The sequence below is a fragment of the Trichechus manatus genome, unplaced genomic scaffold, assembly GCF_000243295.1.
Source record: "Trichechus manatus latirostris isolate Lorelei unplaced genomic scaffold, TriManLat1.0 scaffold00027, whole genome shotgun sequence".
NCBI classification, from domain to species: domain Eukaryota; kingdom Metazoa; phylum Chordata; class Mammalia; order Sirenia; family Trichechidae; genus Trichechus; species Trichechus manatus.
In genome coordinates, this window is record NW_004443963.1 from 5,697,526 (window position 1) to 5,710,856 (window position 13,331).

The 13,331-nt window shown below is 46.8% G+C and overlaps 1 protein-coding gene across 2 annotated transcripts in view; it reads left to right on the forward strand.

Annotated features, from left to right (window-relative positions):
- The first annotated feature begins 2,054 nt into the window (after positions 1 to 2,054).
- The window catches only part of CHST11 (carbohydrate sulfotransferase 11), a 337,639-nt gene continuing 326,362 nt past the window's right edge, over positions 2,055 to 13,331 (forward strand). The window contains exon 1 of one of the 2 annotated variants that reach the window (XM_004373779.2): positions 2,055 to 2,803. In XM_004373779.2, the coding sequence (XP_004373836.1) occupies positions 2,701 to 2,803 (103 nt within the window). In that variant the 5' untranslated portion in view covers positions 2,055 to 2,700. Of the gene's footprint in view, positions 2,819 to 13,331 lie in introns of both variants that reach the window. The other variant, XM_004373778.2, reaches the window with a different exon arrangement.

A 13,331-nucleotide genomic window follows, 5' to 3' on the forward strand; every position in this document is an offset into this window, starting at 1 on the left:
TCTTATTTTCAAATGAGATTACATCCCCAGGTATAGGGGTTAGGATTCCACATATGTTTTGGGGGGGACACCACTCAATCCCTAATAATGAACAGGAATGACACCTCGGACCTCTCCCTTGGCCCTGTAACTTCCCAAACTGCCTTAAGCATGTTTAGCTTTTTGCACAAGCAGCAGTGTGGTTTGTGCCCTGGAAAGCAAGATGCCAGTTGGGTGAATGGGGGGCAAATCCCTTTCCCTCCCGCCTCTGTTTTTTTGCTCTTGAAAACCAAGAGTTAAATGAGAGCCTGACATTCTAGACAAAGGATTCCTGCAAGTGCTCATCCAGCCATTTTCCCTGCAAGGAATCCTTTGCCTTGAGGGTGCTGGGGGGTGCAGTTCCCATCCCCAATCTCCTATGGGGGGAAATCACTGAAGAATGACTTTGTACTGGAGCTCATTCAACTTGGCTGCCTGTAGCAAGCAGCTCATTCACAAACGAGTACAAATTAATACCGTATAAATCATCTACATAAATACTGTGCTGTAATTGATTGTCTTCTCTAATCAAAGGCAAAGCTGCTGACTTAGATACTTTCCCTACATGCCACTGCTGTAGGAGAACTTTGGGGGAAGGGAACTAAGGTTGTGGAGGTGGCTTTTGCTGCATGCATCTGACTGCTGGCTGGGTCTCTGCCCCATAGAGGGGAGGACAAGGCCCGTTATATTCAGATTCAATAAATATTTATCAAATGCCTCCTTTGTGAGAGGCATTGAAAAATACATTCTCTCATTATTAATTGAATTAATAAAACCACACCAAACTCTTTGCTGTGAATTGAGTTAATAGTAGTAGTAATCTGATATTGTTGTTAGGAGCCATCAAGTCCATTCAAACTCATAGCCACTCCACGTGACAGAGTAGAACTGCCCCACAGGGTTTTCTAGGCTGTAATCTTTATGGGAGCAGATCACCAGGTCTTTTCTCCCTCGGAGCTGCTGGGTGGGTTCAAATCACCAATCTTTCCGTTAGCAGCCGAGAGCTTTACTGTTTTCGTCACCAGGGCTCCTTAATAATTTGATAATAAGGCACAAAAGTTAGATAGTCTTTACACTAACATTTTTTTCCTCATATAAAAGAAATACACATTTACTGTTGGAATTAAAACACTCCCTTAACTTTTAAAAAACACTAGATGTAACCTAGTGGATATAACAGTGCCTATCTCTTTGCATTACAGAAACCACAAACCACAAAAGAACAAGCTCTTCCATTCTAGATAGTAGATAAGTGGACTATGTTAACCTAGTTTCTCCAGTTAGTTCTGGGTAGGTGAGTCGGTGAGCTCCACACTATTTGCCTGCATCCACTTTATTAATTGCTAAACCACGTAAATGCGTAGAACTGGAAATCGTAAAGCACTGTACACAACACAGGAAAGCAACGCCATCTTTCCATTTACCTGCCAATGCTAAGGTCAGCTTGGTTTTTCAGCAGTTGTTTGGATTTGGATGATGATGACTTCGTGGGAGAATCCTCTCATATTCACCCTGCTAAGACTCGTGTGCACTTTGGAGAATTTGGAGGAAGCTCTACCCTTAGGGGAGCCAGAGTTTTTTAAAATCCACAACCCCCTTTTCCTTGTTGAAGGGGGTGGAGGGTGCCAGAGACACTGTCTGCAGAAGTCCCTGGGAAAGCTCGGCTGTCGCCTGACCCCTGCGGGCTGTGCAGTTTCACTAACCTTGACTTTAAGTCAGCCCTCTTCAACCCTTTTCCAAAACGACACTCAAGCTGGGCTGTCGTTTGAAAGAAAATGAAACCTCCCTGTTCCAAGCGTCGGGAAAAGGGCACCTCGCTCCCAGGGGGCTTGGGGCAACTTCCTCGCTCCCCTGCCCAGGGATTTTAAATAAACGCGTGCCACCCGACTCGTTTGCCACCCAAGATACCCAAACCGCTGCCCGCCACTTCCCTCTCCAGACGCTGGCAGGGGTGGGTGGCAGCACGGAGGCGATTTTATTCGTATTTTTTTCCTCCGGGTTTTGTCACGGAAACGCTGACACAACCTCCAGACGGCGGCCGAACCTGGCCGGGGACTGAGGGCTTTTGGGACCCTGCGGGAGCGCGGCGCGCACTCCGCACTCCGCGGGAAACAGCTGGACGCGACCATATCCCGGGTAGGGGCGGGGGGAGCGCGAAGCTCCGCCCCGGCGCGCGGGTCCCTCCCTCCTCCCTGCTCTCCGCAGGCGCCCTCCTCTCGCCGGGGGCTGCGAGTTGCATTTGGTAAAACCCAGCCCGGAATATATAGATCATTGGAGCGCTATGAAGTAGCCTTTGGAGAGGAGGGAGGGGGCCCGTCCGACAGCCACAGCAGCCAGCGCAGAGGCGGCGGCGGCAGCACCATCACAACTCGCACCCCAGCCTTTCCGATCGCGAGGAGGTAGCGCGGCGGCTGCCGGCGGGAGGAGGCAGAGGAGGAGCAGGAGCGCGCAGCCGGCGGGTCCACGCATCTCTGCACTTCCAGAGCAACTCCGGCGTCTTGCACACCCCCGCCCGCGGCTGGGGTCTCCGTGAGCGGCCGCGAAGCCAGCTCGACCCTACCCCGGAGCCCTGCCCAATCCTACGCTGCGCCTCCCGGGCTCGGGTCCGCGCGGCAGAGTCCCCGCTGCTGCGCTCCGGGAGCGCTTCCCGGACACCCCGGCCCCGGCAGCCAGGACAAAGCCATGAAGCCGGCGCTGTTGGAAGTGATGAGGATGAACAGAATTTGCCGGATGGTGCTGGCCACTTGCTTGGGATCCTTTATCCTGGTCATCTTCTATTTCCAAAGTATGTTGCACCCAGGTAGGGGGCGCGTTACCGTGGTTTTGTTGGATGTTTTCTTCTGTCTCTTTCTCTCGCTCCGCCGGGTTTCTGCCTCTTCCAGCCTTACCTCTTCCCCCTCGGCCACCTCGGGGCTCCCTGCTGCCGGAGTCTGCCTGGGTCACCGCGTCGGCATGTGGAGGAGGAGGGAAGATGTGCTCCCTCTTCCTTTTCCTCCCGGCTCGGGGCTGGAGGATGGGACCAGGAGGGGCGGTAGTTTTTTTTTTTTTTTTTCTTTGTGTCTCTCTTGTCTGTCTGTCTGCGAAGTAGCAGGGAAAGGTAGAGATTGTAGGAAGCTGCCAGGGTTGGGTGATTGGTTTTGAAGAAACCGAAACTCCCTCCCTGCTCTTTCAGCGGTCTGAAGATGAAACAGGCGCCCGGAGCCGGCTGCTCTGTGCCCGGGCGCGCTGCCTCTTCCTGGCTGGAGCCGGGGACGAATGGTGCACGCCCCGGGGAGGTTTCGAGTCCCTGCAGCGGTTCGGGGACCCTCGGGCTCGGCTTCCACGTGTCTGAGGCACGGCGCAGCGCTGAGCAGGTGTGGGGAGAGGTTGGGTGCCACGCGCTGCCCCTCCACCAGGGTGGGGAAGGGGCCAGCCTCAGGCTGTTTGTCTTCAGGGGTCCGGCCCCGTTAGTGACCTTGGGGCTGGTGCCATCGGGGCCTGCTCCACCACACCCACGCCTCCCCGGGGACCCTGCGCTGGGGGACTCGGAGCTCCCGGGTCACTCCTTGGCCACCGCAGTTTTGGAGGAAACTTTGGCCAGGTCCTGGCCTGTCAGGTTGCATCCCATATTCTTGGGTTTCTGAGCAGCCGATGTCCCCCCGGGCCGCCTGGGAACGAGCCCTCTGGCTTGGTCCCTCCAAGGCTTAGGCAAGTTCCAAATCTGAAATGTGGATTGGGGGAGGGACGAGGCTCGCCCGTTCCGAGGGGCGCGAAGTTAAGTTTGGGACCTCGGGCAGGAGGGGAGACAGTGCGCGCGGCGCGGGGAGTTCGCAGCAAGGCTTGGAATCCCAACAGGTAGAACATTCGCAGGAAGCTTTTGGGATAAGGCAGGTCTCCCAGCCAAGCCTCTGTCCCCTTCCCCCCTTCCCACAGCAGCCCCCCCCCCCACTGGGCCACGTTGGCCCTGAAATCCCGTTTTTACGCCTCTGAGTTGCCTTTCTCAGTGTAGTCACAGCAATAATTTGCTTTCCTAATTGCAAGGAGGAGAGAGCTGGAAACGCATTTCCTTCCAAGGAAATGGGGCTTGGTGTTTTTCTTTTTTCCTCTCCCCTTCTCCTTTCAGTGTGTATCTAACACTTTAAGCAGATGCAGCCCAAAATTCATCAAGCCTGCACTTGGGTCGAGGGCAGAGGAATAAACCTGTTCTTTCCATCAAACATGCAAGTCTGTGAGATTCCTTGACAGTGCGGGGACCGGAATGGCCCCTCTGGCCTGTAAGGTCTGGAGCAGTTGTTAAGGCGGCCACGCTGCCAGGGATCTGGTTCGACACTACCACATATAACCTCAGGACATCCGAGCCAGCCCTGTAAAAGATGGCTTTTGTTTGCAGCTGGGTATTTTTAGTTTAATGTCAGCAAACTGCAGGGGTGTTTGTCTCCTCACCCAAACTGGTGGTTGTGAAACTTCTAAGGGAATTTAAAACTGGACCTCGCTTACATTCTGGCAGCCAGGTGGTGGTTGCAGCGGGCAGGACCAGACAGGGCCATCTCCGGCTGCCAAGCTCCTGAGGCCACCAGAGAACAGGCCAGACTCCACTTGGAGCTCTGGAGGGCTAGGAGGTGTGCAGATACATTGGGGCCCAAACAGCTTAAATAACCTCTTAAAGTTTTGCTCGGACTGCCCGTGCAGGGTAATTTCTTTGCAGAAATGCCTGGAACATGGATGAGAATCAGCCTCCACCAGAACTGCACTTCAGCTTCTCTGTATCTGTTAGTTGTGCAGAGAGAGAAGGTTTTCTTGGAGGTTGCCCTTGTTAGGAGCCCTGGTGGCACAGTGGTTAAGAGCTCGGCTGCTACCCTAAAGGTCAGCAGTTCGAATCTACCAGCTGCTTAGGGGCAGTTCTCCTCTGTCCTGTAGGGTCACTATGAGTCAGATGGCAACCAAGTTTGGTCTGGTTTTGGTTTGTGCTTGTTATCCTGTGAGAGAATTAGGAAATAGCTTTCTAGCCAAAGATACTAGGAAGAAACTTCCAACTTGTAATTGGCACGTTGGTAAAATTTCCTGCTCTAATTAGAATATTATACAGACTTGAAATAGCACTTGCTCATTTCAGTCTAGCCTTTTGGAACCAGGGATGAGCACAAAAGCATTTTCTAAGGTCGACTGATAAGACTTCTCTGTCCTTGACCCATCCTCTGCCTTTGCTTGCCTTTCTGATCCTCTGCATTTACAAGCCCTCTTTCCTCCGAAGAGACGGCATTTGTTTGTTATTTGCATCTCTGAGTAAGCTCTTCCGATATTTTTTTCCAATCCATAGCAAACGTTACTTTCAGTACTTTCTTTTGAAAGTGTAACTGCAGATAGTTCCACTGAACCAACCCGTTGCCATCGAGTCCACTCATAGCGACCCTATAGGACAGAGTAGAATGGCCCCATAGGGTTTCCAAGGCCGCAGTCTTTACGAAAGCAGACTGCCACATCTTTCTCCTGAGGAACGGCTGGTGGGTTCAAACTGCCGACCTTTGGCTTAGCAGCTGAGTGCTTAACCGCTGTGCCACCAGGGCTCCTTAGTTCCACTGAAAAGTCTTCCTTATCTTGCATTACATATTGTTCCATGACAATGCCATGTTGGCAGTCTATGCTTACATGGGACATAGAAATTACGCTTTGAAGTCCATATGAAACTTTTTTTTTCCCATTTCATTAAAGTACACCATTGATAAAGGTTGATGCTAAATCCTTTTCAGCCGCTTCGAATTTCTTTAGAAGTCCCACAATCTTTGCTTCTCTGAAGGATCTCACAGTAGCTGATCCTTTCACCTGGCTCTGTAGTTTCAGTTGTTCCAGATCATCCTGGGAGAAGCAGAAGGGACCGCAGCCTGGCACAGAGTATGTTGCTAAAAGTTTGGAGCCCTCAGACAAGAGTTCCAGTTATCTATATCTGAAATATAAAAATAGTACTGCAAAGAAATGGATTCCTGGTCCCAGTATTGCATAGGAATTATCTGGATGGTGTGAGGAGGCAGAGAAAGTAAAAGGGGACAGCTAGCAGGGGCTGGCTGTTTCTCCCTTTAAATCTAATCTGGTGTCCATTGTCTTTTGTACTTTGCTAATTCATAAGCTTGAGTAATTGATCATCAGTGGCTGCGAGGGTTTAGCATAAGTGGGCCTTGTCAGTAAGTGTGCCTTTGACACTATGAGTTAATATTCTTTGTTACAATTTTTTTTTTAGGGCAGGGACCAGATTTTAGATCCCATTTTAACCCCGATGCCTCACACCAAGACCAAAATCAAACCAGTTGTGGTGGAGTAGATTCCAACTCATGGCGATCCCATATGTGTCAGAGTAGAACTGCACTTCATAGAGTTTTCATTGGGCGATCTTTTGGAAATATATCACCAGGCCTTTCTTCCGAGGTGCCACTGGGTGGGTTCAAACTGCTAGTCTTTTGGTTAGTAGTCGAGTGCTTAACTATTTATGCCACCCAGGGAGTGCCCAACAAATAGTAGGTACTCAGTAAAATATTTGCTGGGTGAACGCATGCGGTGGCTAAACTCTAGAAGACCAGCGTCTTTGGTTTTCAGGAAGGCTGCTTCACGCCTTGCCAAGAATGCCTGGTCATTGACTATGGCTCTGCTTGTTAGGAGCACTTCCCTTTCTGCCTGGACTCAGATCCCTTGAGACACGGACCCAAATGAAGCTCATCCTGCACCAGGCAGTTTTATCATGGCCTAGATTTGCTGCCCCTGAGGTATGAGGCAGCTGACTCGGTGCCCAGGGTGCTGGGTAAGCTTGTACTCCTGAAGTCAGAATGGAACCACGTGTCTGTGGTTTCTGCACACGTTTGAGTCCGTCAGTGAGTTGTTGTTGTTAGGTGCCATTGAGTCAGTTCAGACTCATAGCAACCCTGTGTACAACAGAAGGAAACATTGCCTGGTCCTGCACCGTCCTCATGATCGTTGTTATACTTGAGCCCATTGTTGCAGCCACTCTGTCAGTCCATCTTGTTGAGGGTCTTCCTCTTTTTTGCTGATCCTCTTCTTTACCAAGCATGATGTCCCTCTTCAGGGACTGGTCTCTCCTGATAATAATATGTCCAAAGTATGTGAGACAAGTCACATCATCGCTTCTTCTAAGGAGTGGCAGTGAGTACATTCCGTGAAAGAGTGAAAGGCGGCTTACATTAAAATGGCTTGCATACCTGCCCTAGATGGCTGGGCTTTGATAGAGCTGTGTCATTAAAGGCAGAGCTGAGAGGCCCCCAGGCTGTGTTTTGTGCCTAGTGTGTGAAGACGGTGCCTCTGAACCCTCTTTTTGTGTTACTCTGGAGGATTTTGGTTTTTGTCTGAAGCTACCGTTCACAGAATAGAAGCCTGCAGAAGAGAAAGCCTTTTTTTTTTCTCCTCTCTCTCTTGTTCCAGCTTTTTTTTCTTTTGCATTATGTTTACTTCCACTGTCACCTGGAATTTCTTTGCATTGGTTGAATATATTGAAACATTATACCCTTTATTTAAAGACCCCTTGGGTTACTGCTTTGTAGTTTTATTTGATTAGGTTAAATATACAATGCGTTTTGTATTATACTTTTCTTCTCTAAATTTTATGTATTTTGTTGTTATTGTTGAGAATATACACAGCAGAACATACACCAATTCAACAGTTTCCACATGTACAGTTTAGTGACGTTGATTACATTCTTTGAGTTGTACAACCATTCTCACCCTCCTTTTTCGAATTGTTCTCCTCCATTAACACAAACTCACTGCCCCCTAAGTTTCCCATCTAATCTTTTGAATTGCTGTTGTTAATTTCATCCCATATAGATAGTTCTCAAAAGAGCATAATGCTCAAGGCAGGCCTTTTTTGCCAGTTAAGCTAAACTATTGTTTGATTTTGAGATGACTTCAGGGGATATTTTTGATTTAAGGTTTAAAGTTTATCTCAAGGCAATAGTTTTAGGGGTTCAGCCACCCTCCATGACTCCAGAAAGTCTAAAAGTCCATGAGAATTTGAAATTCTTTTCTGCATGTTCCCCCTTTTGATCAGGATTCTTCTGTGGAATCTTTGATCAAAATGTTCATTAATTGTAGCCGGCACCATCCAGTTCTTCTGGTCTCATGGCAAAGGAGGCAGTTAGTTGTTCTTGGAGGCAGTTAGCTGCACATTCCATATCGTCCTCCTATTCCTGACTCTCCTGCTGCTGTTGCTCCAGGTGAATAGAGACCAATTGTTGTGCCTTGGGTGGCTACTTGCAAGCTTTTAAGACCCCAGGCACTATTGCAGTGAACTAAAAGGTAGAACAGAAGCAGTAAACACGTTATCAGGCCAATTAACTGGAATGTCCCATGAAATCATAACCCTAAACCTCTAAACTAAGGAACCAAATCCCATGAGGTTTCTGGTTGTACATAAGCAGCCTCAGCAACTACTCTTTTTTGTTGTTGTTGTTGTTGTAAATATATCACACAACTTTGGCCAATTCAACTTTTTACAGGTGTACAACTTATTGATAGCAATTACAATAATTGGCTGTGCAACCCTACCCTTAATGAAGTTTTTCCATCACTGTTAACCCCCCTCTTCCCCTTCCCACCCGACCCTGGTAACCACTAATAAACTTTGGTCTCTATACATTTACCTTTTCTTGTCTTTTTAGATAAGTAGAGTCATACAATATTTGTCCTTTTGTGATTGGCTTATTTTGCTCAGCATAATGTCTTCAAGCTCCATCCATACCATAGCATGGATCAAGACTTTGTTTCTTCTACTGGCTGAGTAGTATTCCGTTGTATGTATGTACCACATTTTGTTTATCTATCCGTCTGTTGATGGGCGTTTAGGTTGTTTCCACCTTTTGGCTATTGTGAATAGTGCTGCAGTAAACATTGGTGTACAAGTCTCTTTTTGAGTCTCTGCTTTCAGGTCTTTTGGGTACATACCTAGAAGTGGAATTGCTGGGTCATATGGTAGTTCTGTTTTTGTTTTTTTGAGGAACTGCTGCACTGTTTTCCACAATGTCTGTACATTTTGCATTCCCACCAGCAATGGATTAAAAAAAGCCCATTGCCATTGAGTCGGTTCCAACTCATAGGGACCCAGTAGGACAGAGTAGAACTACCCCATAGGGTTTCCAAGGAGTAGGTGGTGGATTCAAACTGCCAACCTTTTGGTTAGCAGCCTGAGCTCTTAACCACTGCACAATGGATAAAGGTTCCAATTTCCTGACATCCTCACCAACATTTGTTATTTTCTGTTTTTTTTTTTATCTTAGCCATCCTAGTGGGAGTGAAATGGTATCTCATTGTGGTTTCGATTTGCACCTCCTGATGGCTAATGAGGCTGACCATCTTTTCATGTGTTTTTATTGGCCATTTGAATGCCCTCTTTGCTGAAATGTCTATTCAAGTTCTTTGCCCATTTTAGGATTGGGTTATTTGTCTTTTTGTCTCATTGTGGTTTTGATTTGCATCTCTCTGATGGCTAATGACGCTGAGCATCTTTTTAAGGGCTTCTTTTTAAGTTTGTATATCTGCATACATATATCTCTACCTGTACCCCTTTTCAGGATGTCTGTCCAGTTTTTGCCTTTTTCCTGCACAAAACATTTAAAATGAAAGTATCTTTTTGCTTATGTATGAAATGAGTTAGGAGTTGTGCCAGTTCATAGGGGCTGTTCTTATGTTATCTATCCAAAACCTTCTTTGGAAAGGTGTTGGGAGGGTCTCAAATATGAGACCATTAGAAGCCCTGAAAATAGTACAAGGCATTGAATAACTGACAGATGAGACATTTTTAGTATGAGATCTACCTTGTGGTTTAAATATTGGAGCGTTAATGGGGCCATCTTCATAGCGATGTTCAGATAAAACAGTCACACACTTGAGCAATTTCCTTCTCCAGACATAGTCACTCTTCAGGAGTCCTCATTTTATTGCCTTTTGAAATAAAAGGGGTGATTTCTCCCCAAAAAAGTGGCTAGGGGTTTCTGTAGGGTGAGGGGCAAGGGGCAAAGGAATCCATTCTCCAGTAGAGGTGACTGCTATTTGTATTTATCTGGTTGAAAAATCATTTTGTTTATGACTAACTTTATCAGCAGTGCCATTTAAAAACAGGAAAGAAATGCTGCCAAGTGCAGGCACCACCCCTTTTCTTCTTAAATTTACCAAAGGGACAAACCTCTTCTTTCTCTGGCAGTTAAGTGAAAAAGTCTTTCATGAAAGTCATTGCCAGCAGACTTCCTACATTCAGAGGCTGAGAAAATCCAAAAGTTGTTTTGCTTATTCGTTTTCTCTTTTTAGTTTTTCATCTCTTGGATTTTTTGGGACCCCATCTTTATAACAAATCAAGGAGGAGGCAGTTCTTCCTTTGAGATTATTGAACAATCTGACCTGCAAATGAAAAGTTTCTAGAATTTGTAATTTGGTGTATCTTAGATCAAATGTGATTGATCAAAACCTACAAACAGTGTTGCCCTTCCTTCCTTCCTTCCTTCCTCCCTCCCTCCCTCCTCCCTCCTCCCCTCCCTCCCTCCCTCCCTCCTTCCCTCCTCCCCCCTTCCTACCTACCTACCTACCTACAAATATAATCAACTCTCTACTTTGGGCCAGATACTGTTCTAGGTGCTGGGGATACAACACAAATATTTCTGTCCTCATGGAACTTACATTCTAGTGAGGTAGACAGACTTTAAGCAAATGCAGAGGTAAAATATATGGCAGATGAAGGAGGTGAGGTGGGAAGAGGCTGGGGGCGGGCACGGGAGCAAGGGTGGAAGTGACGAAGCATGGTTGAAAATGAATGGGCAGTCAGTAGTGCCCTTTGGTAAAGTGCCCATTCCCTTACGTCCCTGGTGGTGCAGTGGTTAAAGTGCTTGGCTGCTAACCGAAAGGTTGTGGTTTGAACCCACTTGGTGGCTCTGCGGGAGAAAGACGTGGCAATCTGCTCCGGTAAAGTTGAATTTGACCTGACAGCACCCAACAACAACAACACCCAAACTAGAATAGTGTTGTACAAATCAGCAAAAGAGGTTTGAGAAAAATTTTAACTGAGCTTGTTTTGGGAAGTTCTTAACCAAAGTGTTCAGGGTGCAGTCTGTGGCATTCATGAGTAAAAACAATCATAAACATCGTCTGGTTTATAGTTGTTGGGTGCCGTTGAGTTGGCGCCTCCTCATGGTGACCTTATGTATAACAGGATGAAATGTTGCTTAGTCCGATGTCATCTTATTAATTGTTAGTAGGCTTATATAGTAGGCACTCAGTAAAAATATGTAGAATAAATGGATTGATGACTTGGGAGATCTGGTTCCTAGTGTGATATCCTAACTCCATGAATTATTGTATTTTATCAATTCTGGGACACATGTTTTTTTCACATTTTAATATGTATGAAATTTGCCTGTCTTGTAATTGATGACATCTTAGCTCTGTGCCTTTGTCTAATTGGCAGCCTTTATCCTCCATAATGGTACATCAAGTAGCAGTGTATCTTACCATTGATACCATCTGAGGCCATCTCTAAACTGTAAAAGTCCTTTAGTAAACCATGGCACACTCCAGAACCTTATTAAAGCTATGAGAAAAAGGCCTCTTGCAAAACCCACGCTCCAACTGAGGGCCGGAAGAACCCAATTGGCCTGATTACCTGCTTTGTAAAGACTTCCCCAGGGTACAGGCTGCTAAGGGCTTCTCCTCTTTGCCTGTGAAATTTGCACCTATTTTCAGAGCGTTAGGACTTGGAGGAAGGAGCCCTGCTGGTACAACAGTTAAGCGCTCGGCTGCTAACTGAAAGGTTGGTGGTTTGAACCCACCAGCGGCTCCACAGAGAAAAGACCTGGCAATCTGCTTCTGTAAAGATTACAGCCTGGGAGACCCTATGGGGCAGTTCTACTCTGTTGCACGGGGTTGCTAATTCAAAGTCGACTTGATGGCACCTAATAACAACAGGACTTGCAGTTAGCATCTCTTTGATTAAAAGACATTTGTAAGAGTCAAAATGAGAAAGTTGGAGAAATAAGTTACTTAACTTAGGATTTGAACCGGGACATTGAAGTAAAAAATAGAAATAGAAGTTCCTTGGGGAAAGTGTCACCAGTGTAGACTTTAGTTTTTTTCAAGACCACTGAGCTCTCAGGAGCTTGGTTGTTCCTCTTCTTTAGTCCTTTCTGAAATGTCTTGTCATTGTTTCTTTACTTGGACTTCTTCACCTTTTGATTCACCAAGGCACAGATTCTGTCAGGTTCAGCTTTCTAGCCTTTGAGCCTGGCCCAGAGGTGCTGCATTGTTGTTAGCTACGGTTGAGTCAGCTCCTAACTCATAGCGACCTCATGGTTGGACTATTGTAATCTATAGGGTTTTCATCGGCTGATTTTTTGGAAGTAGATCACCAGACCTTTCTTCCTCGTCCATCATAGTCCGGAAGCTCTGCTGAAACCTGGTCAGCATCATGGCAACACACAAGCCTCCACTGACAGACGGGTGGTGGCTGAACATGAGTTGCGCCGGGCGGGAATTGAACCGGAGTCTACAGCATGGAAGGCGAGAATTCTACCCCTGAACTACCACTGCCTCCTCAGAGGTGCTTAGGAAACATTCAAAGAGTAAATGAGCAATTCTTTTTTTTTTTTTCATTTATTGTTGTAGTTTAAGTGAAAGTTTACACTTCAAGTTAGTCTCTTATACGAAAATTTATACACACATTGTTATGTGACCCTATTTTCTCTCCCCACACTGTGACAGCACCCTCCTCCTTTCCACCCCTGATTCCCTGTGTCCGTTCAACCAGCCTAACACTCTCCGCCTTCTCATCTCACCTCCACACACAAGCTGCCTGTTTAGTCTCATGTATCTATTTGAGCTAAGAAGCACACTCTTCATGAGTATCATTTTATGTCCCACAGTCCAGTCCAATCTTTGTCTGAAGAGTTGGCCTCAGAAATTGCTTTAGTTCTGGGCTGATAGAGAATCCAGGGGCCATGCTTTTGGGGGTTCCTCCAGTCTCAGTTAGACTGTTAAGTCTGGTTTTTTTACTAGAATTTGAGTTCTTCACCCCAACTTTCTCCTGCTCCATCCAGGACTCTCTGTTGTGTTCCCTGTCAGTGCGGTCATTGGTGGTAGCTGGGTACCATCGAGTTCTTCTGGTCTCAGGCTAATGAAGTCTCTGGTTTATGTGGCCCTTTCTGTCTCTTGGGCTAATACTTTCCTTGTGTTTTTGGTGTTCTTCATTCTCCTTTACTGCAGGTGATTGGGACCAAATGATGCATCTTAGATGGCCGCTTGCAAGCTTTTAAGACCCCAGATGCCACTCACCAAAGTAGGATGCAGAACATTTTCTT